The sequence below is a fragment of the Dromiciops gliroides genome, chromosome 2 (assembly GCF_019393635.1).
Source record: "Dromiciops gliroides isolate mDroGli1 chromosome 2, mDroGli1.pri, whole genome shotgun sequence".
In the NCBI taxonomy this organism is placed as follows: domain Eukaryota; kingdom Metazoa; phylum Chordata; class Mammalia; order Microbiotheria; family Microbiotheriidae; genus Dromiciops; species Dromiciops gliroides.
In genome coordinates, this window is record NC_057862.1 from 242,522,877 (window position 1) to 242,548,624 (window position 25,748).

Below are 25,748 nucleotides of genomic sequence, written 5' to 3' on the forward strand. Positions count from 1 at the left end.
AGTCCTCTGGGCTTTGTAAGCCTCATGCAACACAGCCCAGTTCAGCCAGAACCAGATTAAAATGTAGTTCCTATCTGATTGTAATGTGTTAATGCATTAATTAGAAAATGAAATATAAACATGTGTGGTTTCCAAGTCAATATGCAGCCCTCAGAGATCCCTATTATCGATCAGCCGCTGCTGTTTCTTTTGAGTTTGGCACTGTTTTAGAGGGTTTTCTGCATAATTTTAGGGAAGGTCCCTGGGGATCCTCTGCATTGTCTGTATATCTGTGTCCTATACCCAATAAATGTATTTGTTATCCTGAGTGTTCGTATAGGACCCTTTTACCTATGTCTGTAAATAATTAGACACAAGTCTTGAGGTTTCTGGAGGAAATTGGGTAGGGGCAATTTAAGCTAAAGAGAGAATGATTCTGAGAAGGAAAGCCCCCAAGGTGCAATTCAGTCCATGTAAACCCAGAGCTTGGAGTGCTGAGACATGGGTTACCTTTGTATCTTTATCTCTTAACAGTATCTTGCACACAGTAGGTGTTTAATAAAAGTTTATTGAATTAAATTGAATTGAAGGGGCCTTAGAGATCATTTAATTCAATCACTTCATTTTGCAGACAAGGAAACTTGGGCTCAGTGAAGGGAACTGACTTCCCCAAAGTCACAGAGAGTGGTACATCCAGGACCAGAACTCACTTCTATTTCCTCTTGTTGTAGTGATTTTTCCATTACACCATTCTGCCTCTCTCTCTGATACAAAACACCTGACTTGGATAAAATCTGAAAGGTTCCCTGACAACTTTTGCCCTTAAATCCATCCTTATTTCCATTCATGGTTCTTCATCCAACAGCCATTTTGCCCTTTTTTATAGTGGAGCTGGAGAAGAAGAGGATGGGGAATCTGAGGATACGGGGAGAACAGCAACCAGATTTCTCAACAGGAAGAAGAGGGATTTACCCACACCACCATGTTAACTGACTCCCCCTCCCCTTCCTTCCCACTTCTGCCCCACAGAGACCTAATTGGAAAGGCTTGTCTTGTGAGATGCATGGTATTGGGGAGCAAAAAGAGGGTTTGGGAAAAGCTCTGTAACAACAGATTGAATACATAGCACAGTGCCTGGAACACAGTAAGCATTTACATCCCTGTTGATTGAACCACGGTATTATTCTCAACACAACTCTTCCCGTTTCCCAGAGGTCACTCTAGTACAGAGCATCTCCCCTGCTTACCTCCCCATCCACACACACAGCATATAGTATTAGATGGAGACTAGACCGCTCCAGGGGAATAGAGACTGTGTTATCCTGTTTGAAGCTTCAGTAGCCTACTACTCGGTCTTCCTCCCTCAATTCTCTTCCCACTTCAGTCTATACTCCATGCAGCTGCCAAGTGGCTCTTTTCACAGGTCTGACCATGTCTTTCTTTCCCCAACCCCCATTCGATAAATTCTAGTGACTACTTATCACTTCCAGGAACAAATATAAAACCCTCTATTTTAGCTTTTAAAGGCTTTCATAACTTGGCTCCTTCCTATACGACCAGTCTTCTAGCACCTTCCTTCCGTCCAGATATTCATCTTCAATTTGTCATACATGTCATGTATATAAATTTGTACATAATTGTTTGCATATCGTTTCCTCCATTAGACTGTGAGGTATTTGAGAGCAGCATCTGGTTTGGTTTTTGTTTATTTGGGGCTTTTTTTGGGGAAGGGGGGTGCTTTCCTTGTATCCCCCAAATGCTTAGCACAGTGCCTGGCACATGGTAGACATTTAATAAATGCTTGTTGACTCCACTTTTTGATATCTCCATGGTGCTCTACACACAGGAAATACAAACAATATATCCTGAGTTGAATCGAGTTGAACATCCAGATAACCTGATAATTATCCACACAAAGAGCAGAGTGAACCCACATGGATTTCATAATCTCCCTTCTTTGCTGTTCAACTGGCTAAACCATGTTATTGGCTTGCATCTGACAAATGTGAATTAAGAAATATACATGGCCACCTTGCACAAGTAATCCACTTTCAAGTATTTGGTGATGATTTTCCCCTGATTGCTCGATCCCATCTCCTTTGCAAATCGCAGATGTTAACTTGAACTGTCTTTGTGATTTTCTGATATTGACCATAACAACCCCATGATAGGCATGGTCTATAGCCTAGCTTCTTAAACTGTGGGTCACGACCCCATAGGGGATCATGTAACTGAATGTGGGGGTCACAGAAAATTTGGCAACAGTAAAAGGTTATGTATACCTATTTTATATACCTATATACCTGGGGTTGCATAAAAATGTCTTGGCTGAAAAGGGGTCACAAGTAGAAAAAGTTTAAGAAGCCCTGGTCTATAGGACATACAAACTTGGAACTAAATTTAGTGTATTTGAGTGTGTATGTGTTTGTGAAGGAGAGAGAATTATATGTCCTTGGGTTATGGAAAAGATTCCCTTTTCCCCATTGGAGATTAGTCCTCATGACTCTCTACATTCTGTCCCATTATAAAAGGCTTCCTGCCTCCCCTTTTCTTCTTTTTTTCCCCCTTTTCTTCTGCAAGAATTGTAGCTCCAACCCCTGCTACCCTCCAGTGTCTTCAATTTTAGTCTGGCCCTACTAGAGCTTCCTCTGCAGTGCTAGACTGTCTTTTTTCAAAATCAAATCTGACATGAATAGCATCATTGGAAGCACATTTCACCATAGATGACATTTTCATCTCAATTATACTGGCTGAGGAGAAGACCCAAAATGGCATTCTGGCCTTTTGCAGGTAAGAAAAACAAGAATAAGTGGCATGTATTTTTAAAGAGATAGAGTATAGCTTTTATTTTTTTAACCACCCCCAAATTTCCAATGGTGACTGTCAGTAGACCTTATAACATGAACACTTTTTCCCCCATTTTTTCTTTAAAAATGGGTTTAGAATTAAATGGGTATTTTTTTATCTTTTCTTTTTTTTAATCTTAAAAAATGTACTTATGTCAATGAAGAAATCTGAAAGATTGCGGCAGTTTTATGGTGATTATGTGTGTGTGTTTTTAAAGAAGAGACCTCTCAAACCATGTCAAGATCTAAACAATGCAACAACCTGTCACTCCCCAAACTAGTACCTCAGAAGATTATGATCACAGAAAGATAACTTAGGTACAGATGAAAAAGCATCTTCATGAAATTTCAAAACAATGACTACCCATTAAGAGATACCTGTCCAACATATCCCACATCAGTGAACTACATAGGATTCAGTGTCCAGCCCTTAAAGGCACAAAGAAATTAGAGGTGCAAATGGAAGGGGTGTTTCTTTAATCCAAATTCATGTGACTTTAAGAAATTTGGTGAACTCTAGCACAATGATACTCTACATGGTAGGACCAAGGAGAAGTTGACATTTCTCAAAAGCACCAAATGGTGAGAACACCAAATAACTTGTAAGTTTTTGTTTTCCCTTAAAAAAAACTTGCTATATGCACATGCCTCTCATCCTACCTCAAAAAGCAAATCAGAGTAGATCAAGAAGTCACATATAACACCTTCTTCTGCCAGGTCTTTTCCATTTTGTGCCTCACCTTCCTATTGCTTCCCCAGAATCTATCCATATCTAAATAGTTCTTCATAAAATACCATGATCATGAAGGAACTGACACACATACAAAAGACACGTTGTATTCAAAATGCAGCAACAGGGGCAGGAAACAAAGATTTTTGTTTTGTTTTAAGTTTTTTTTTTCTTTTTTGAAGCTCTAATATTCAAATTTTCCCCCAACAAATGTGTGTGTGTGGCTATGTGTGTTTGTGCACGCACTTGTGCATGTGTCTTTTCACATTAAGTATATCAGTCCTATAAAAGACTAGGTGGTGAGGAAGGTATAGGAATAGAATCATGATGGACATCCCTTAGGGAGAGTGATTGCTTGTGTTTGAAAAATTCACACTTTTCTTTCTGTACACAACAGCCAAGTGTTGATCCATTTCACCTTTGTCGTGGATGTCAGGAGGAAGAGAGAATAAACAATGAGGTAAACCTGACACCAAATAATAATAATAATAACAACAATAACAATAATAATAACACAAATTAGAAAAAGAGGCCAAGTTGAATGATTATGATCTGATTCACCCCCAAACCTGTCAGCTGGACGTGAAAACAGTGTGTGTGTGTGTGTGTGTGTGTGTGTGTGTTTGATATCCAGTAGAGACCCACAAGAGAAATCCCGATCTTGAGAACAAGAAGCAACCAAATACAATGGAGCTGAAAAGCAGCAAGAAGATGGGTGTGATCCTCTGCTGTGAAGGCTGGAACTGTGGGTAGGAAGGAGGTGGAAGTTGATTTTGTTGCTATTGTTGGCTTGTATTTAAATACTTGATAATTTGTGGCTTCTTTTGTCTTTCAGTTCAATTGGTTACAACTTTAACCTTTCATGTTGTCTGTTAGTCCCAGGGCCTAGACTGGGGGAGATTCAAGCAGAAGATGGTGCCCCAATGACATGGATGTCTGGTGCTTTGTCTCCTCAGCCAAACATCCTGGTGGTCACTGGAGGAGGGTGGTAAGACTGAGAGGTTCCTCAGATCTACTGGCCCTCGGCTGCTCAGAACCCTTTGATATAACAATAGGCTTCCAGTGTGGCAAAGAGAATGTACAGTAGCCACAGGGTCACAAAAAGCAAAGTTGTGGCCAGCCTGCAGCCCCGGGGGCCACCCAATTCCCCACCGAGGTGGGGCCGTCTCCGGTATAGGAGAACGCTGATGCAGACAAAAGCAAAGATGGTGAAGAGGGTGACAGAGAAGGCCAGGGTGCCAGCTGAGACGTGGAATTCCTGTCCTTTCAGGGCCCAGTAGATGGCAGCCACTGACCAGGCCAGGCCAATGCCCAGGAAGACATTAACCGCATTGCTACCCGTGACATTGCCAATGGAGGCATCAGCATACACATCCTGGATGGCAGCTGCTTTGCTGGCAAAGGTGTCTGGAATAGGGAAAAGATGGGTTGGAATAAGTGGGGTGGAAAACTAAATCTTATACCTAAGAATGGTCTACCCCTGAGAGCTGAACTTAAAAAGGCGATGTGGTCTAGTGAATATAACAATGTCTTGGGAATTAGGAAACTTGGGTTCAAGTCCATGCTCTCACAATCATTAGCTATGTGATTCTGGATAAGTTGTTCAACATCTCTAAGTTTCAATTTCCTCATCTGGAAAATGAGAGGGTTGGATTAAATGACCGCTAAGGTCATTTAATTCTCCAAATCTGTGATCCTATCACAGTCCTTGAAATCTGGGACCAATTTTAAAATTCGTATGTCTACTTCAACACATTATGGTCTCCCTGAGCCCCCAGTCCCGATTTTGACACAAACCAGCTGCGTGACCTTAGATAAGTCAGTTTAGTTCCCTGGGCTTCAGTTTATTTATCTGTAAGATGAGGGGGCATGAATCTCTATGATTCTGCGATTGACCAGATGATCTGCACTTGGGACACTTATCCAGTATGGGGTATCCTAGGCCTGCAGAGTCTCTCCAGTGATTGGACAAGATGATCTCTTGCATAAAACCCCAATATGTTCCAGGAATCTGTCCTGTGGCAACCCTTGGACTCTAGTTATTAGTGAGCTAGCAAAGATAGATGATGAGAAATCAAGTCTCAAGGTGCTATAGGCTCCATGGGATGGACTAAGCTAGGCCAGGGTCACTGAGAGACACAAAGGAGTCTAAAACCCTTGACTGCGTATGCTCTTTGAGAGGAGGCATTATATTTTATAGGCAGTCCCATGATAAAGAGGACAAAGTTCTAGAACTGGAGTCATAAAAGACCCAAGTTCAAAACTGGCCTTAGAAACTTGTTAGCTGTGTGATTCTGGGCAAGAATCTTATATTCCTTGTGCCTCATTAATTTTTTTTTTCAGGCAATGGGGGTTAAGTGACTTGCCCAGGGTCACACGGCTAGTAAGTGTCAAGTGTCTGAGGTCAAATTTGAACTCAGGTACTCCTGAATCCAGGGCCGGTGCTTTAACCACTGCGCCATCTAGCTACTCGCCTCATTAATTTTTAAATTAGGATAAAGACAGTACCTACGTCCTAGAGATCTTAAGAAGTAATAGAGGGGGCAGCTAGGTGGTGCAGTGGATAAAGCACCGGCTCTGGATTCAAGAAGACCTGAGTTCAAATCTGGCCTCAGACACTTGACACATCCTAGCTGTATGACCCTGGGCAAGACACTTAACCCCCATTGCCCCACCAAAAACCAAATGCTTATTTCCTTCCTCCCTAGATTCCTGTAATTAATTTTTGTAGTGCTTAGTACGCAAACTCAGTAAAGGAAGGGGACTGATAACAATAACATTTTGTAATCAGAAAGTACAATGCATCTATTATATTGTTGGATCCTCATACAATCACTGTGATGGATGTCATATTAGCTTCATTTTATAGGTTAGCAAACTGAGGTTTAGAAGGAATTAAATGACTTGCTGAAGGTCATCCAGGAGGTTTTCTGGCTCTAAGTCCTAAAGGGTCTTCAAGGGACCAACCTCTTCATACTTAAGAGTGCCCTGAGTTTGGGTGATTTTAGGCAGTATTCTAAGGGAGTGGAGCATGGTATGCATAGAGTTGCTCTTTCCTCACCATGAAGCATTGTGTGAGATTGTTGACCAATAAGATCAAGGAAGCCATTGAGAACCAATGACTTGATCCCTAAAATTACTGTTTTTGATGAGGAGTAAGGATAAGTATAGCATTTTCTCCCCATTGACCCCATCTTCTCAGAATCCTCTCCCCGCCACCCTCACTCTCACCTGGGACGGAAGTGCCAAAGGCCACAAAAACAACAGCTGTGACCGAGTCCTTGAGGCCAATGGTGCAGCCAAAGTGGGAAGCCAGGTCGCCAATGATGGCAGTGAGCATACCAATGATGAGGATTGAAACCACAAAGCAGGCCCAGCCGTGGCAGTACTCTGTGGGGGGCACACAGGCAAATAGCACCTTCCAGAAGACGGTGAGGAAGTGCATGACATAGTCGAAGCAGGAAGGCAACCTTTCCTCTCCTGATTCATCCTCATCCTCATCTCCTGCTGGAAGCAAGAAAAATGGGGGCAGGTAAAGGATACAGAAGTTCATATTTTTTATTCTTTATTTCTTCTAAATCCAACCAACTAGCAGAGAGTTTATATTTCTCTGCATATGTGTGTGTGAGGATGTGCATGTGTGCGTGTGTGTGTGTGTGTGTGTGTGTGTGTGTGTGTGTGTGTGTGTGTGTGAGAGAGAGAGAGAGAGAGAGAGAGAGAGAGAGCGAGCTAGAGAGAGCGAGAGAGCTAGAGAGAGCGAGAGAGCGAGCACTGGTATTTAGACCTTTTCCCAAAGGGAGCAGAAGGAGAGTCCTGTAGACCTAAGCAAATGCCCCTTTAATTACTTCTATTCCACAACAGACTGAGACTGCTTTCTCTTGGGCAATCTCAAACAGAATCTAGGTCAGAGGCCGAGATGAATTTGTGTGGGAGGGAACTACATTTGTTTCTCTACTGTAGTGAAACAAATGACACCAAACTGATCATGAAACCCAGGAACTGGTCATCTGTATTTATGAGATATTAACAGATACCCAGAATGGACAGTTTTAGATGCTCAGAAACTGTATCTCATCAGTGCTCCCCTCCCCCTTTTCTTTTCTTTTTTTTTTGGAGTGGGGGTGGGTGGCTGGGATATTGCAGTAGTATCAGTAAAATGCAGAGATGATGGGAGAAGCTTTGGCAGCTTTCATTGAGCCAGAGTGGGTCCTCCAGGAAGGAGAAAGAAGGAAAGCAGCTGATCTTTCATGGACTGGGATAGATGGGCAGTCACTAATCCATGAAAAAAAGCCAATATCACTCCTGACTGTCAGAAAGAACAGAAGCGTCAAGCCTCAGAGGAGGGAATAACCAGTGTCACTTAAAGAAGAAGAATTCATAGGATTCTTGATTTAGAGATGGAAGGGATGTGTCCTCTAGTCCAATGGCCTCAATTTATTAATGGTGGCATGATGGATTTGGAGTCAAAAGACTTGGATTCAAGTCCCAGTTCTTCTACTGACTACACTTAACCTTTTTGTCAAAGTGTCTGGAAGACCTAAAGACCAGGCAGGTGGATACTAGTCTATTAGGAAAAGATACACTCTACCACCATATATTTCACATATTCACCCCTATGTTGGCATGGCATGCTTGGAGTAGTCTGAGCTTCATGATAGGCAGTGTCTTATGGCAAGAAAATCACCAAGCTCAGTGTCAGAAAGCATGGCTTCTACTTTTTTCTGCACTCTGAGTTTTAGAAAATCATATCATCTTTCTGGGCCTCAGTTTCCCTATTTGTAAGAAGAAGGGATTGGAATAGACCTTCAAAGTTCCTCCCAGCTCTTATAGTCTGCAATTCAATGCTGATTTGTTGGTTTTTTCCAAGAGTTCCTTTAAACACCAAGAAATGCATTACTCCTCTATTTTCCTTCCCCTTTGGCCTCTTTTTATCAAGGGACTAAAGTAGTGATCAGAGGGTAACAGAAGGAAAGGATGAATCCTTAACCACTGATGCTGGAAAGTGGGTCGGCAGCAAGTCTTCTCTCCAGGGCTATAAGTTTACTCTGACACTGGGACCTGTGGGATATGACCTTGTGAGTTGCTATGGCAATGAAGAATTTTGAAAGCAATCATGGATAGTCAGCAACTCTCTATTTACCATTTGCTGAGAGGCAAACATACTTCTGCTTTACTGATATGGAAAGGGAGACAGAGAGAGAGAGAGAGAGAGAGAGAGAGAGAGAGAGAGAGAGAGAGAGAGAGAGAGTTCTTGTTTTCTACCTTATGGTAGTATTTGTGAGTTGTGGTCTACAGCAATACCATGGGATAACACTAAAGGTAGTCATTTGGACCTGGGCCAACAGAAAAAAAGCAAAACATCCAGCTTTCGGTTGTGACAGGAGAATGTCTTCTTTTTTTTTTTTTTTTTTAGTGAGGCAATTGGGGTTAAGTGACTTGCCCAGGGTCACACAGCTAGTAAGTGTTAACTGTCTGAGGCCAGATTTGAACTCAGGTACTCCTGAATCCAGGTCCGGTGCTCTATCCGCTGCGCCACCTAGCTACCCCGAGAATGTCATCTTAAGGAGTTAAAAGCACCTTATAACCAAGCTTGACCTCAGAGAAGAGTTGAAGAAATACACAGGTGGAGAATTATATCACTATATATGCTGTCAAAATTGGTTGATATGTTGGTTTGTTTTGATGAATTGCTTTTCTTCTCTTTTAAAATTATTTATTATGAGGGATGGTTTGCTAGGTAGGAGGGGGAAGGGATATATTCTGAAGTAAAGGTGATATAAAAACAAAAGTTATAAACGATTTTTTTAAAAGCATCCCCATGATTTTATTAATTCTGAAACTTCAGAGGCAAATAAGCAAAGAAATGTTGTTGCCTCACTTTTTACTGAAAGGGGAAACCAATATATAGAAAGCAGTGTGACTGTATGGAGTTTACCAATCACCTGCAGATTTGGCAATAGGATAATGAATCCTGGAGTACAGGTATCCTCAAAAATAGGAATCTCCAGGGGCAGCTAGGTGGCGCAGTGGATAGAATACCAGCCCTGGAGTCAGGAGGACCTGAGTTCAAATCTGGCCTCATACACTTGACACTTACTAGCTGTGTGACCCTAGGCAAGTCACTTAACCCCAATTTTCTCGCAAAAAAAACAAAAACAAAAACAAAAAAACAACAAAAAAATAGGAATCTCCTGGAAAACATTCTCCACATCCAGAAAAAAGAACTATGGACGCTGAATACAGATTGAACGATACCAGTTCTACTTTTGTTTTTGTTTTTTGAGGTTTTCCCTTTTGTTCTGATTCTTTTTTCACAGCATGACTAACACAGAAATATGTTTAATGTGATTGTACATTTATAACCTATATCAGATTGCTTTCTGTCTTGGGGATGAGGGAGGGAAGAGAAGGAAGGAGAAAAATTTAGAACACAAAATCTTATGAAAACAAATGTCAAAAATTATCTTTACATGTAACTGGAAAATAATAAAATACTTTTATGATTTAAATTAAAAAAAAGAAATGGGAATCGCCATCTTCTCTCAATTCATGGACCAATGCTTCTTCTGTCCCACCAGTTTCTCACCAGTATTGCTCAACCTCCTCAGCATCCGTAACTCTAACCCTTCTCACCTGCACTGACAGTGATGGCCTCCATGAACTGATCACGCCAGGAATGTGTCCCCACAACCAGGGCCAGGTTTGTCTTCTTGATTAATTTGTCCACTGTACTCTGTCAAAGAAACAGAAACCTGAAGCCATAAGGTCAAAATTCTCAAGGCCCACCGAAGAATTCCATGTTATTTGGGATGGGGTGGGAGAGGTGGGGGCAGGGGAGCAAGATGAGAGAAAGGCTCATTGTTGGAGAATGGGGAAATTACAAATAGATTTGCAAAGGCTGAGGTCTGAAATGTGTCAAAGGATCCTTCTCTCTCTGTTTTTTTCTTTCCTCACATTTTCCCCAGAAATAACAATAGTCACAATAACATTCTTTTGCAAGGAGTTTATACCACCTGAGCTTTAAAAATGAAATTATAATAATGATTATGATGAAATGGGATTTAGAACTTAAAGGCCAAGAACTTAGAGATCTTCTGGTTGTAAGATTCTAGTAGCACAGGATTTAGCAATGAAAGGGACTGCAAAAATTACCTTCTTCAGTGTGAAGAAAAGGAAACTGAGGCCTAGGGAGGTGAAGAGACTTGCCAGTGGCTACAAATGTTAAATAAGTAGCATTTTAAGGACGCCTTTCTGCTAATTTCTTTAATTTGTCCTAATAATTTCCCCTTGTAGCAGTTATACCCTTTTTCCAGACTCAAACATTAAGACACAGCACAATTTAAATTATCTTCCCCTGTTACACAGCCATTTACTGGTGGAATTAGACCTAAACCCCAAGCCTCTTGCTTCCCATCCCAGCACACTCCCAATACGATCTCACTGATGTCCTGACCTTGAATTCATAGGATTCTTCAATGATTACTTCTAATTTGGGGTGCTCGCCCAATACTGGCTTTCCCATCTCTGCTATCCTCTTGGCTTCCTCCTCCTCCATGGATAGCTTCCTGTCAGTCACATCTGCAACAAAACAAAATAAAACCAAACTTCAGGATGCTTTCCCCAGAAGTCCACATTTCAATAGGGAAAGAACATAAGAGAACATACAGTTCCCATGCATATTAACACCTTCAATTACTTAGCACTTTTATCAAGATGACCCAGGCATTTTATAGATATCCCACTAATTTCCAGAGGGATTACTGTCTCTATTTTGCATATGGGAAATTCATCAAGGAATTGAATCACATCCCCAAGTCATTCAGCAAATTACTGACAGGATCAGACATACATCCCAAATCCTTGCCCAACATCTACCCCCAAGTCATCATGGCTCCTAATTTTTAGACAAGGATGCCTCTAGCCTCCCCTCCACTGACATGCATATTCTGTCATCTTGCATGCGGAAAAAGTGCAACTGTTGAATGGCTAAAAAATAACTTCATGGCATAATCCTGGGTGGAAAGTAAAGAAGACTGGACCCAGGAGAAATGCCTGCCGTGTTACATAAACAGCTGTTTACCACACTTCAGAATTGGGATGGTGCCAATAAAGGAGGCTGCTTCCAGGAATAGCAGCCTTTACGTGAATGCCATTCTCACAATAAGGAATTTGGAAAATATCCCAAAAACTTCCTGGGTTTTCATCTAGTGATGCCTAAAACTAACTCCCTGGGAACTAAGCAAAATTTTCTTAAAACAATTCTGATTGTTCAACTCCAATCAGTCTCTTTGCTTCCTTCGAGAGATCCCTCTGTGATGTGTAGCATCCTGACTCTGTGGCCAGTAGAAGCTTTCATGGGTTGAAACAGTTAGAGCCTCTTCCTAATTATGCTGCCAAGTCCCTTTTAAGACAGCTTCAATATGCAGACAGATATATCTTCTGTCTTAAAGAATAAGAAGTGTTTGGCAGCTTATTCCTTCCAGAGCTTATTTTAACTTAGACCTATCCAGTTCCACATGTGCTCATACAATTAATTCTTTCATTTGGCACCTTAATTACTTCCACACCACATGCTGAATTTCCCTGGGGATTCTTATGTTTTGGATAGTCTCAGGGTAGAGAGATGTCATAAGGCCTTTCCTTTCTCTACAGCTTGATGAATTGGTGTGAGAGGGAAGAAAACTAACTTCAACTCATGTTAGTCTGGGGAACTATTAAAAGGATCAAAAATGAGTAATCCACTGAAGCACTGAGGGATTCTCCCAACATCAGAGATGGTAAATAGCCAATGAGGGAATCTGAAAAACTGATTAAAAAAAAAAAATCTTCCATAGAGAGTCTGGAGCATTAATACCAAGCAGTCTCAGAACTGTCCATGGTGCTGTCTTTCCTTACTAGGTTTAAAACGCAACCAAACTTTGATTATTCCCAAAAAAGAATCGGGACACTTTTTTTTTTTGAGAAATTGTCTCCTTGAATTTCCAGGTGAATTGACAATATCCAAATGCTTTGATTTCCTCTGGCCTCCATCATCTGAGCATCTCAATAGCTAATTCTTTTAGACAACAATACACTATAGCTAGAGTATAAGTAAACCTGTGGGTGCAAATTAGCTACCTGCTTCTCCTTTAGGAAGTAATTGAAGAGTCCCCTTAGGCTCTTAGGGCCACTCCATCTGATTCCTCAGAAATCAGAGCATGAATTCTGTGTGTGTGTGTGTGTGTGTGTGTGTGTGTGTGTGTGTGTTTTATTGGATGTCTCACAAAAGAAGGGTTATACTCTGTCTAGCAGAGACTGTGCTACTTTCCCCTAGGTCATATCTGTACATGGGCCATACAGCTCCTTATGACAATATAATGAGTTCCCTAGTGACATGACATTGTACCTCTGTAAGTCTTTGTCTATCTGCCAATCTAGTACAGTATCTGGCAGAATATTGATTTACTTATTGACCTATCCACTTCTCTGTGATGGCAATCAAGTTTGTTACTCAGCTATCTACATAAATTTCTGTGTCTGTTTCTGAATCTCTATCTAGAACCTTGTACCTTGCATAATCTATAACACCTTAAAAAAGCTTCATAATATTAAATCCTGACAAATATTTGCTGATGTACATGTCTCCAAAGTATTATGGATGCTGAGCCTAAGTCTCATCCACAACACCCATTTTTTGTTCCTCCCATTGAATTCAAACCTCAACTAGGATTTCTTGAGAGAAAACTGAGCCAGGAAACAATTATTCTGGCCACCATTATGCACTATTATGTTACCAGAATCGCTCATGACTCAAGGGAAAGTAGGGACTGCTGATGAACTGGACATTCTGCTTGTTGTATAAGCAATATTTATCAAATTTTAAAGACTAGGAAGGAGAATTTAAGAGGATGTAGGAAAGATAAAATGAGGCTTGAAGAGCATTTGAAGAGAGAATAGTTTGTCAAACTTAAAGCAGATGAGGTTATGAGTGATGACTCAAAAGCTCCTTTATATGGGAAAAGTAGACACAGACAATCCCTGGATCTCAGAATGTTCCCAGGACTTGCTTAGACAGTATAGGCATAGAAAGGGTTAATTTCCATTACTCCATTGGCAGAAGTTGCCCACCCTATAAAAATAGTTTCAAAGAAAGCTTGAGGCTACCCAGTGAACTTAAGTCATGCTCCCAAATGACAGATTCCCAAATTCAGAAGCCCATGAAAATGCATTCCTGCATCTAATTTGAGCTTATAGGCAGATCAAAGTTGACATCCAGGGAGGGTGGGGTAAGAGTAGGAAGTTAAGAAGTTTTGGAGAAAAAGCCTTTTCCCCTAATCTGAAACCCTGAAAAGAAAACAATTTTAATTAGTGAAAATGGTTGAAGATTTTGGTAGAACTCCATGTGACAGAATTAAACCATGAAAATTATCAGAGAAAAGGGAAAAGTGGGACAAGTAAATATAAAGCTTCTGGAACCAAATTTATTTCTTCTCTTTTCTTGTCATCTTGCCAGTCTTCTCCCTTCTTTTCCTTTTCTACCTCTTTTTTTCCTTTCTTCCTTTCAAAGAAATACAGATGGGTTTATCTACACCATTAAAAAAGAAACTCACTAAAATAACTGTGTGATCCACATGGACAACCCAGCATTAAGTTTGAAGGGTGGCTTCAGCTACTGAAAAATAATATAACACGTGGTAGGAAGAAGATCTTTGTCCCCCACATGACTTCAGATGGTTCTTTACCAAAAGGTCTAGAGATATATATATGACATTTTCTTAAGAGGCAATAAAACATCTTCTTATAAGACCACATTTTCTGTTACCATGACCCTTTCTGCACTGAGCTATTAGCTGCAACTCCTCTCTAATCCTCAGGGGGGAAAAGGCAATGCTAACTTTTTGCCTTGAATTTGATTAATATTTCATAGTGGGATCTCACTCACACAGGAAGCATACCCCAGACTCAGGAACGGATCACATATTCCAAGCCCAAAATTTATTTCAGAATCTGTATGAAATCAATTTGACTACTTTCATCAGGGCATTCCAACATCTGTATTGCCAGCCAGGAGAAAAGCTTCAAATATTTCTTTGTGTTTACTTACACATTTCTTGGTATAGCTGGGTATGAAAGTAAATGATGACACTTCCAAACATTCTAGCAGCTTGGGTCTCAGCACCAAGCAAAAGGTCTTGTACATAGTAATTGCTTAATAACTTTGTTGAATTAAATTGAATTGAATTAATGAGATAGCAAAGATCTAGCATCGATAAAGTTCCCCAATTATTGTATAACTGACTTTTCCCATTCTGGCTGACAGTTTGAAGGTTCCCCCGCCCCCACCAAGGTTCCTAGAGCTTTTAAAACAAAAAGATATCCCCAAAATTCCTCTTCAAGAGCCTGTTCTTAGGGGCAATCTTGTTCTCCCATTGCCTAATTGAAATATCAGGTGAATCAAGACTAGGGAGCAGTCTTGTTCATATTGTTCATTTCCCATTCAAGAGTCATAAGGGACCAGCTAAATAATAGGCTCAAAGAATTTTACATATGGAAGGGATCTCAGAAGTCATCAAATCCAACCCCTTTTTTTTTCATGAATCCTTTCTGAAACATTCCTGACAAGTGGTCATCCAAACTCTGCTTGAACACTTAATGAAGAGCAACTTCTTCCCTCATAAGGCAGGCCATGTCATTATCAGATAACTCCATCAGTAAATTCTTCCTGATCTTGAGCTGGATCTGCCTTTCTCTAACCTCCAGCCATTGGCCCCACTTTTCTTATCTTTTTGCATACAGAATACAGCTAATCCATCTTTTTTTTTTTTGGCAAGGCAATGAGGATTAAGTGATTTGCCCAGGGTCACACAGCTAGTAAGTATCAAGTGTCTGAGACTGGATTTGAACTCGGGTCCTCCTGAATCCAGGGCTAGTGCTTTATCCACTTCACCACCTAGCTGCTCCCCCTCCCATCTTTCATATGAAAAGCCCTTCATATATTTGGAAACAGTGGCAATGTTCCTTTCCCTTACCTTATAAATCCATGTAAAATGATGCTAGGGACATTACCTCTGATTCAAGACTGTGTAAAATTAGTGAAATGAGGCCCCGAGCCTTTGAAGAACTTGCTGGAGTTAAATATCCTTAACATCACCAAGCTAATTGCCAAACCTTAGTTCCCACTAACCCAAAGGGCAAAGGGCAGAAGCCATCTGACAACTGACAGGAAGAAAGAAGAGGAAAAACAAACCTCTTACCTGGAGACAACAGGAGTGCTGTTTGTAAATGAAAACCATATAAGAAAAAGAGAGAAAATGGAAGAGAGTTAATGTCCCACATGGAAACATTTTCAAGGGTGTTTTTTTCCAAAGGTGCCAGAGTAAGGAGAGCAGTGAATAAGGAGAGCAGTGCTGTTAGTAGGTGAGAACTCTGCAGCCATATATCAGCCTGTGCAGAAGCAGTAGGATACAAATGAAGTTGTTAAGAGGGGTGTCCACTGGGGACCCTTGAATTGCAAATTCTCTCTTCTTTTATTCCCAGTAGCTCTGGGAATGGAAAGGAGACCAGGGCTGAGTGAAGGCTAGAGAAAGGCTCAGGCTAGGAGAAGAGAGAGGGTTGGTCACATGAGACATAATGGCTTGAGTTCAACAGAACTGAAAAGAGGGAGGACAAAGCAATCATCAAAAACCAAAGGGAATTGTGCTGGGCTTACCATCAGTAGTGGGTATGATCAGAGACATGAACCCTAATGGTGATCGTATATTCTAGCTTGGGAAAATGGAGGATTCATTGGTTCTATGCCTCATCCCATGGGGCGAACATCCTGCTCCAGGGCAGGATAGCCTCTCAAGTTGTACATTGGATCTAAATAGTTACAAATAGCCTCCTAGCTGTTGTGTCGAACAGCCTTCTGTCCAGAAAGGAGAAAGAGAAGGTGCAAGGCACTGCACATATAGTATATACTATCTTTTATTTGTTCTGTTAATGTAGAAATAATAGCTTCAGGCAGCTAGGTGACTCAATGGATAGAGTGCCAGGCCTGGAGTCAGGAAGACTCATCTTCTTGAATACAAATCTGGCCTCAGATACTTACTAGCTGTGTGACCCTGGGCAAGTCACTTAAGCTTGTTTGCCTTACTTTCCTCATCTATAAAATGAGTTGGAGAAGTAAATGGCAAACTATTCTATTATCTTTGCCAAGAAAACCCCACAACGGGTCATGAAGAGTCAGACAGAACTGAAAAGTGACTGAACAACTGAAACAATTGTCCCTGCAACTAGATTGTAAGTTCTTTTCAGACAAAACCCTTGTTGTGTTTCCAGACCCAGAACCAACCAATTTTGGGGGGTATAGAACACATTGTAGCTTGATGCTTTACTTCTATAGCATTCACTTTAAGGAATTCAAAGCACTCTTTCTAAAGGGCCTCTGGGATGGACAGAAGTAGTCTATGCTATTTTGCTGATGTGAGTTATTGGAAAACAGAGATTTATGAATTATATTAGAATGAAAGTCCCTAGGAATGGAACTCAGGTCTTCTGACTAAAATTTATTGAGCAATGTCACCAAAATTACATGTGATTTTGCTTCTGGAAAAAAGAGCCTGCAAGGAAAAAAAACAGAAGCTGTCTCTTTCAGTTCATTGACTGAGTCCAAACTCTCAGCTAGTCAGTCACCCTCCCATGGAAATGACTAACCATAATACTTTAAGTATGGTCAGATTTGACAGATATGGCCCCTCTAGAAAACATTCAGGTGGGGCCAGTGGCCCTAACCTTTTATGTGTAACTTTCCTTTTAGAAGGAAGTAGACCTCAAGAGCAGTAATCAAGATCAAAATTGTAGTACCCCAAGATCATAGCTGACTGGAATTTCACTAAGCTCTGAAAGTTGTCTCAATAAATCTGAGTCATGCTGCTCAGCAGCTGCTAAGTAGGTCAGAGACATCCAGGTAGAACTGACCCTTCATGATACTGAACTCTGGGAGGCTACCCTCTCTGCAGGCCGATGCTAGGGAATCCACGAACATCTGTGAGCAACACCAAAGGTACATTGACCAATAGTTATGATCCTGCTATGCTGAGGGAAGAATTCTTTGCCCATTCTGAGTGTTCCAGGAAAGAAGAGGAGGAATGAATTTCTTCCATAAACAATCAGGAAAAACACTGTAGTAGCCTCCGCAGATTTCAAGCTTGATGCCTCATCATGGCACAGAGGTGACTTTGTGTTGTCAAAGGCCATGCAAGCAAATTAAGTTCTGGCAGATTCTACTCTGCTGCAAAGACTTTATGTATGATTTTGGCAACAGAATGAATCTGCTTTATGAGGAATCAAGACTAATCATCAAGGAAAACCCATGAAACATGGTTCAAAGTACTAGGCAGCCCTCTTGCTTCTGCAGTAATCGTGGTAGGATATTGGGGAAAAGAACAAGGGGTTCTGAGAATTATGCAGGTTTTAGGAAGTCTATACATTTTAACTTGGCTGTTGATACACTAAATGTTAGATCCTTATCCAACAATTGGTAAGTAACATACTATCCAAGAAAGGGAATTTCATCAATCTAGGAAGAACTTGATTAGACCTGCCAAATTAAATCAAAATACACACCAAAACTTTGTGACTTCAAGTCACAAGTAAGAATAGATGAAGGTGGGGCAGCTAGGTGGCGCAGTGGATAGAGCACCGGCCCTGGAGTCAGGAGGACCTGAGTTCAAATCCGGCCTCAGACATTTAACACTTACTAGCTGTGTGACCCTGGGCAAGTCACTTAACCCCAATTGCCTCACTAAAAAAAAAAAAAAAAAAGAATAGATGAAGGTGATGAGAGGGGGAAAAGATTTTTAGATGACATGGAAACCTTATTTCCCTGCATCATTCATACTTTTGGAAAATAGTAGGTAGGTGCTAAACATAATGAACAATGAATAACATAACACGTCTTATTTCAATACATTGAAAATGACCCATTACTGATGTGGTAATCATTCTTGATTCAGCTGTTTGAGTATAGGCAGACCACCAACTTACAAGGACAAAGATCAAAACTGGTACAAAACCACAAGAATAAAAATTAGAAAAATATGTGGCAATTGAAACAATTTAATCTTAACTTTTTCAAACAAATGTCATACTAACTTATTCAAACAGTTATTTATAACTGTTATAAAATGTTATAAAATGGATTATGGATGGAAGAAAGGGTATAGATATAATCTATAGTAATTTCATACCTAAGTTTAACCAGTGTAAATCAATTGCTAAAACAAGATCAAAAGAATATTTTAATACCTTATTCAGAAAGCACTCATTTCTAAGCAGAGAGAAGTGCCAACCAAAGACAATACTCATTTAGAATATAAACTCATTAGTACAATCTTACAGAGAAGGATGATGAAAGATTATAAGCAGTACTACTTCATAAAATGGAGAAAATTATTAGAAGGTAAAACTAGTTTAAAGAAAGCTTGGTCATAGACTCAACAAAGTCACCCTGAAGGCATTTAAGGGTGAAAATGGAAGTTAAAAAATGAGGAAAAGCTGCAAAGTTTTTTCTAACAAATTCTTTTCAGCATTGGGGACAGTAGATTCACCACACATGGACATTAACATCACAACCCCAGATGTACTTAGAGAAGAATTAGAAATGGCATCAAAGAGAAGAAAGATGGGAAAATCACCTGGATTAGACAAAGTATATATATATATATATATATATATATAAAGCCTGTACTGGATCAGTTGGGAGAGTATTGAGCAATCAATAGACAAGGTTACTGAAGGTAAAGAAGACACCAAAGGCATAGAAAATATCATAAATGTCATTAATACCAAAAATTTTAAGGTAACTGAGAGACTATCAATATCTATTGATTTATATGTCTACTTTCCCATCTATATAATTTTATGAGATCATTTACACATGCTTCAAGGGAATTGAAACAATGAGTGTATTGGCAAGGAACAGTCATTTTTTTTGCAAGTGAAATCCCATGGTAGACAATATATTTGCCATCACATAATTTATCAAAAGTACAAATCCCTAATCCTGTGCTCTCTCATCACTTGTGTGACCCTAGACATGTCACTTAACCTCTTTATACCTCAGTTTCCTCATCTGCATATTGAGGGGGTTGAGCAAGATGCCCTCTAAAGTCCCTTCTAGCCTTAAAATATGTGATCCTACAACCTCTGAACTTCTTTGCTGATCAGTATTGAGTCTGGGCCTATGAGTGGCCACAATATTTCCAGATCAGGTGAGATAGGGAGACCCATTAAAAAAAAAAAAAAGATGTGTTTATTGAAATAAGGACCTTGACCAATGGTAGTTTCTGCAGAGGGCTTTAACATAAGAACTTGACCCCACCTCAACATTCAAGGAAAATTCTAAAGGGAATTCCCAGTGAGGTTGTACCACAATCTAAGGCCTCAAGGACAGGATGTCCATGGAATCCTGAGATGCCATACAAAGACCTGAGAAGGTATCTTATAAGAAGTGATCTTATAAGAAGTGACCAGTCTGGATTTCAGAAAAACCTGGAAAGACTTACATGAACTGATGCTGAATGAAGTTAGCAGAACCAGAACATTGGATACGGTAACAGAAATATTGTATGATGATCAACTGTGATAGAATTAGCTACTCTCAGCAATGAAATGATCCAAGACAATTCCACAAGACTCATGATGGAAAATGCCCTCCACATCCAGAAAAAGAACTGTGGAATCTGAATGTAGATTGAAACATATGACTTTCACTTTTTTGTTGTTGTTCTATTGTTTCTTCTTTCTTGTGTTTTTTTTTCTTTTGTTCTGATTATTCTTTCATAACATGGCTAATATGGAAATATGTTCAACATGATTGTACTGTATAACCTATATCAGATTTCTTGCTGTCTTGGGGAGGGGAGAGGGAAGGAAGGGAGGGGAAAAAATTTGGAATTCAAAATCTTACAAAAATGAATGTTGAAAATTATCTTTACATGTAACTGGAAAAATAAAATGCTATTAATATATTTTTTAAATAAAGGGGTGTCAAGCTCTTTTCATTGTTTGTAGTTCTTTATTAATGTATATGTAATTGGAAAAAATAAAATTAAATACTATAAAAGTGACCTGTTTAAACTTCCCTTTCTTCATAAAATTTCCATATCCTTTCATCCTGTACAATAAATAGTTGCTGATAAATAAAGGTGAAATTATCCTAATGATAATCTTCCCATTCATGTTCATTATAAGCACTACAAAATGACAAACTACCCCAACCAATGAATGATGTTTTGTTCGTTTTTGTAACACACTAAAACCAATTCTCTGAGGAGAACCCATAAGCCATCCTCTGGCCTTTACACAATTGTCAAATTAAAATTCCTAAATCACAGGTCTGATCTTGTTGATTCCCTCCTCAAAAACCTTCAACAGCTCCCTGCTCCCATTGGCCAAAACAGAAACTCCTTGACCAAGCATTTGAGACCTTCCACAAACCTGTTGCAAATTTATTTTCACTGCATTCGAAGGAGGTAATGTCTATTATTCCAGACAAACTGGACCATTTCTTTTTGCACAAACGTGTCACCTGCCATCTTCCTTCATTTGCATAAGCCATCCCCTATTCCTCTGAAATGTACTCTCTCCTCTGAAATGTACTCTCTCCTCATTTACACATTTTACAATCTTTATCTTCCTTCAGGGCTCAGCTCAGGAATCACCTTTTCCATGAAGCTTTTCCTGATCTGTACATTTCCCTGAAGTTATTATTTCTTCATCTTCTTAGCTGTGCCCAGAGCTTATTGTCAGATCTCTCCTTAACCTTTGACCCTACCTTATGGGTCACTTATTTTTATTCATCTTGTGTCCCCTTTTGATAGAATGGAAGCCCTTTGAGGCCTGGGCTATCACATTTTTGTCTTTCTATTTCCAATACAATGCATGATATTTACACATAAGCTCAGAGGATCATAAATTTAAGGCTGGAATAGAATAGGTACTCAATCAGTGTTTGTTGACTCGAATTGGAATGAAGCACATAGACATGAAAATAGAGATTGATAACACTGACTCAGACACAGCTCAGAGAAAGATTTGGACAGGCTCATCCCATGACCTCTACTCACTCAGCTCCCAGCTTCATGTGGTGGGCCATGCCAAAAAACATGAGCACTTTGCCTTTCTGTTACCCCCTAAGGACCTCTGCATGGACAGGACGTTTTGTTTTGCCCTTAGAATGTCAGTCATTTGGGGGCAGCTAGGTGGCGCAGTGGATAGAGCACTGGCCCTGGAGTCAGGAGTGCCTGAGTTCAAATCCAGCCTCAGACACTAACACTTACTAGCTGTGTGACCTTGGGCAAGTCACTTAACCCCAATTGCCTCACTAAAAAAAAAAAAAAAAAAAGAATGTCAGTCATTTTCCAGCTTCCTGTTTTGGGTCATCCTAAGCATCTCTTCTTGGGCTTCCTCTTCTCTGCTGTCTATCCTTCTACAGTGGATAGCTGGAGCTGAGGGGAAGCATAGGAGGAGGGGGAGGCCACATGAGGTTTTCAAATTGTTTTTCATGGGAGGTATTCAGATGATGCTCCCCATGAACCTGGGGAAAATATTTCTGCCAAGATGTTTCTTGCATTCCCTTTCCATGTTTGAAAGTCCTGTTGGGGCATCTAGGTGCCACAGGCCCTGGATTCAGGAGGACCTGAATTTAAGTCTGTCTTCAGACACTTAACATTTACTAGCTGTGTGACCTTGGGCCAGTCACTTAACCCTCATTGCCCCACCAGAAAAAAAGTCCTGTTAAGGCATCTGAACTTCTGTTCCCCAGGACTATGATAGGACTAAGGGAAATATGAAAGAGTGGGAAAGGATATCAGAAGCCCTTGTGTTGTAGTCCAAAAATAAAACCTCTGGATTTCTTAGCCTTGCCTTCCTTGGGACAAGTTGTTTCAACTTCAAAAGAGGGTGAGGGAAGCTGACCCTCCTCCTGCCTGGTACCTTTAGTTTTCTTCTTTCTAGAATTCTCATATTTGGAGTCCTTGGCACCTTCTTACCTGTGATAACAGGTATAGAAAATTGGAGGAGCCTGAATGAGATGCCTCCCTTCCCTATAAAACCCCTGGTCCTTATCTGTATCTTAGAGCAGCCCTATCATATGGGATAACACAGGCATTCCCATAATCCCACATAAAAATAGGAGTGCAAAGAGCCAGGCATAGCCTGGGTACCAGGCCAGGAAGGCAGCTTCCTCCTACATCACTGATGTCCTTCTTCCCTGAAGACAACCAAACTATGACTCAAATGCCCCTTTTCTGAAGGCTGAACCACAGACATGTCCTGCTACTCTGCAGAGCTGGTTGCAGCCTCATCTGTATAGCAACTGCACTTTATACCCTCTTCTTCATGCCCCCCAGTTGGTAATAATAACAATAACAGTAGCAATAACAATAACAATAATAATAATAACTATCATTTGTATAATATTTCTAAGTTTTGTAAAGTTCTTTAGGTTGTTATCTTACTTGATCTTCACAACAACCCTGTGAGGTACATACTATTAATATCCCCATTTCACAGATGAGGAACTATGTCTGAGCATGAAGTGTCTTGTTCAGAGTCACATAAGCTAGTAAGTGTCTGAGGAAAGATTCAGGTCTTCCTGACACTGAATCACCGAGCACTATCCACTGATCCACCTGACCTTCCTTTAGGTGAGTCAAAGGTCAAACAAAGGCTTAATATTTTTAACATCATTGGCCAGTCTGCTTCTTCCTATAGAAATCTCTAAACCCCCACAAATGACTGTAATGAACTACAGAAATGGCATAAGTGAGATCAGTAGTCTCTACTTCATGGGATACCTAAAGAATAAACAAGTGCCTATCCCCTGAAATACTACACTTCCACCACAATTGTTCTTTGAGTGTGTATGAAAATAAATATTGGTGGCACCATATAGAGATAAGTATAATTTATGAAGAGCTAGGTAAGGCTCATCTCATCAGCTCTTATCTCTCACAGGATTCTAACAGGGAAGGGACCTTTAAAGATGATCTGGTCTACTCCCTTCATTTTGCAGATGAAGGCTGGAGATATTCAGTGAATGACCCAAGTTCACATGCTTATGAGGAGCAAAAATGAGATTTTTGACCCAGGTCTTCTAAGTCTAAACCCAATGATCTTTCTACTGTGTTATAGCGTCTTCCTCCCTCTCCCCACCCTCACCCCAGATGCTTCTCTATTCTCACAATTCTGATGATGAATATTAGGCATGCCTTGCAGAATTCCAATCCTTAGATTTCTGATATTGCTCCTGACTTCTGCCAAACAATCCTCTCCTCCTCTGGGACAGCTGTGTTCCTTCTACCTTGTTCCTCCCCCCTCCCCATCCTAGCAGCTCATCCAGAGCTTTTAATCCTACTTTAGAAATCTGTTCTGTCCTCTCAGCCTAGGGTCTTCTGTTACCAATCCAGTTTCTTGCCATAAATGGAATTGTAATTTTGGCTACATGGAAGAAAAGGGGGGGACATTTAAAGCTAATCCAACTGCACCATTTTAAATACTTGATAACGCTTGCTTCAAACACATGCACACACACCCCCCTAATGAAAAATACTCGTGTTGTTGCCTTTTAGAAAAGCAGAGAACTCTGGAGATTAGAATTTGCTGGTTAATTTGCTATTGAGGCTGAACAAAAGGAGGCTCATCTACCTTTTACTTCTGCTCTTATAGAAAATCACTAGAAGAAACCTAAGAAACCAGAAACCAAGCCATAAAACAACAGAATAGAAAGTAAAAAAAACACTTTGAACCTAATCATCATGAAAATGGATTTTTCCTTTCCTCTGCCATTGTAATACCCTGGTCACTGTCCCACAGCAAGATCCGGTGGGTCTATCCTTGTATCAGAATTCTGCTGACACTTTTCCATCTTAACTCCTCTAACTAAATTAACCACTACAAGGCACTTGCCTCCTGGGATTAAAGCTGTTTACCAGGAGGAAAGATGCTAAAAAGAAATGTTTACTTTCTCTTTGGAAGGTCTTATCATGGTAAGTTTGACTCAGATTGCTGACCCCCTTGCTGTTATTGAGGTGGAGAGGGAAGGTAGAATGGAAAAAAAGGACTGGTTGATCTGATGAAGGGAAAGAATGGTAAAACACATCCTTGCTTCTTTCCACTTTAAGCTATTGCCAGACCTCATCACCATCTTCCTGCCAAATGTCTGATGAGAATTGTTGAGACATTTTCATTTTTACCTATGCAATTTTGACTGTGAAAGTAGAGGGAAGCAGCTTCCAAGGGCCTTAGGGCTGAAGATGTACTAGATCTCAACATAAACTTCCATTCTGGAGGTTGGGAGAGGGGAGCATTAGTCCTTCTGGTAACCATGGTGTTTCCATGACAATGCTGGAGTAAAGTACCCAAGGGGAAAAGCTGGCTAGGGCAGTATCCTCAGACTACTGGTGAGAGACTTCAAAAGAAAGGTACAGTCTTGGGCAATGGAAATGAAGATTTCTCCATTCTTTAGTGTTTCTTCTCTCCAGTGGGAATGTTAGGTCAAGTTAAGAACAATAGCTCAAGTGATAGGGATGGGGAAGGGCAGAATTGTAAATGGATGCTGGCTAGGGAGATAAAGACTTTGGCTCACAAAGTGAGATTATGGTCACCTTAGAAAAAGCAGAGCATTAGGACCATGAGATCTGAATGCAAGGCACTGACAGTCCTGAAACAAGGGTCTGCAGGTAGGCCTCTGAAATTCCAGTTGTAGGATTTCTCACATTCTTCCTTGAATCTTTTGGAAAGAGAAAGGGACCATTCATTATCGATATTACTCTATTATTCTAGGGGAATTGTGACTGGGAACATATTTCCTGTTACCCCACCATCAAATATTGCTTGGAGAAGAGCATAAGCAGGTGCCTGGACCTACTTGGACTATTACCAAAATGAAACCATACCCACTGTATTGGAGTTTGTGTACTCCTTATCACTTTGATCTCCCCAGATTTCCAAAGCAATGGTCTCCAATAGTCCCCCTGCCTTTCACAAAAGCAGTTCTCCTCATATTCAACATTTAGTCTTATATTCTTGGTGCCATTGGGGCAGGAGTACTACTTGACCTTGGTTCACTGCTCAGGAGCAAAAAAAATCCCATTTCCAAGCTGCCCTGACTTGGAAGAAGAGATCACTTTACTTGGGGTGGTAGAGGAAGGAGTATGGAAACCAGAAGT

General features: G+C 40.4%; 1 protein-coding gene across 7 annotated transcripts in view; it reads right to left on the reverse strand.

The window, feature by feature from the left end:
- Window positions 1-3,983: 3,983 nt before the first annotated feature.
- SLC8A3 (solute carrier family 8 member A3) overlaps window positions 3,984-25,748 on the reverse strand; it is a 240,828-nt gene continuing 219,063 nt past the window's right edge. For 3 of the 7 annotated variants that reach the window (XM_043986164.1, XM_043986166.1, XM_043986163.1), the window contains exons 4-8: window positions 15,789-15,806; window positions 11,009-11,133; window positions 10,189-10,288; window positions 6,787-7,062; window positions 3,984-4,962 (exon numbers count right to left, since the gene is read on the reverse strand). In XM_043986164.1, the coding sequence (XP_043842099.1) occupies window positions 4,586-4,962; window positions 6,787-7,062; window positions 10,189-10,288; window positions 11,009-11,133; window positions 15,789-15,806 (896 nt within the window). In that variant the 3' untranslated portion in view covers window positions 3,984-4,585. The remainder of the gene's footprint in view (window positions 4,963-6,786; window positions 7,063-10,188; window positions 10,289-11,008; window positions 11,134-15,788; window positions 15,807-25,748) is intronic. The other 4 variants (XM_043986168.1, XM_043986167.1, XM_043986170.1 and 1 more) reach the window with 2 other exon arrangements.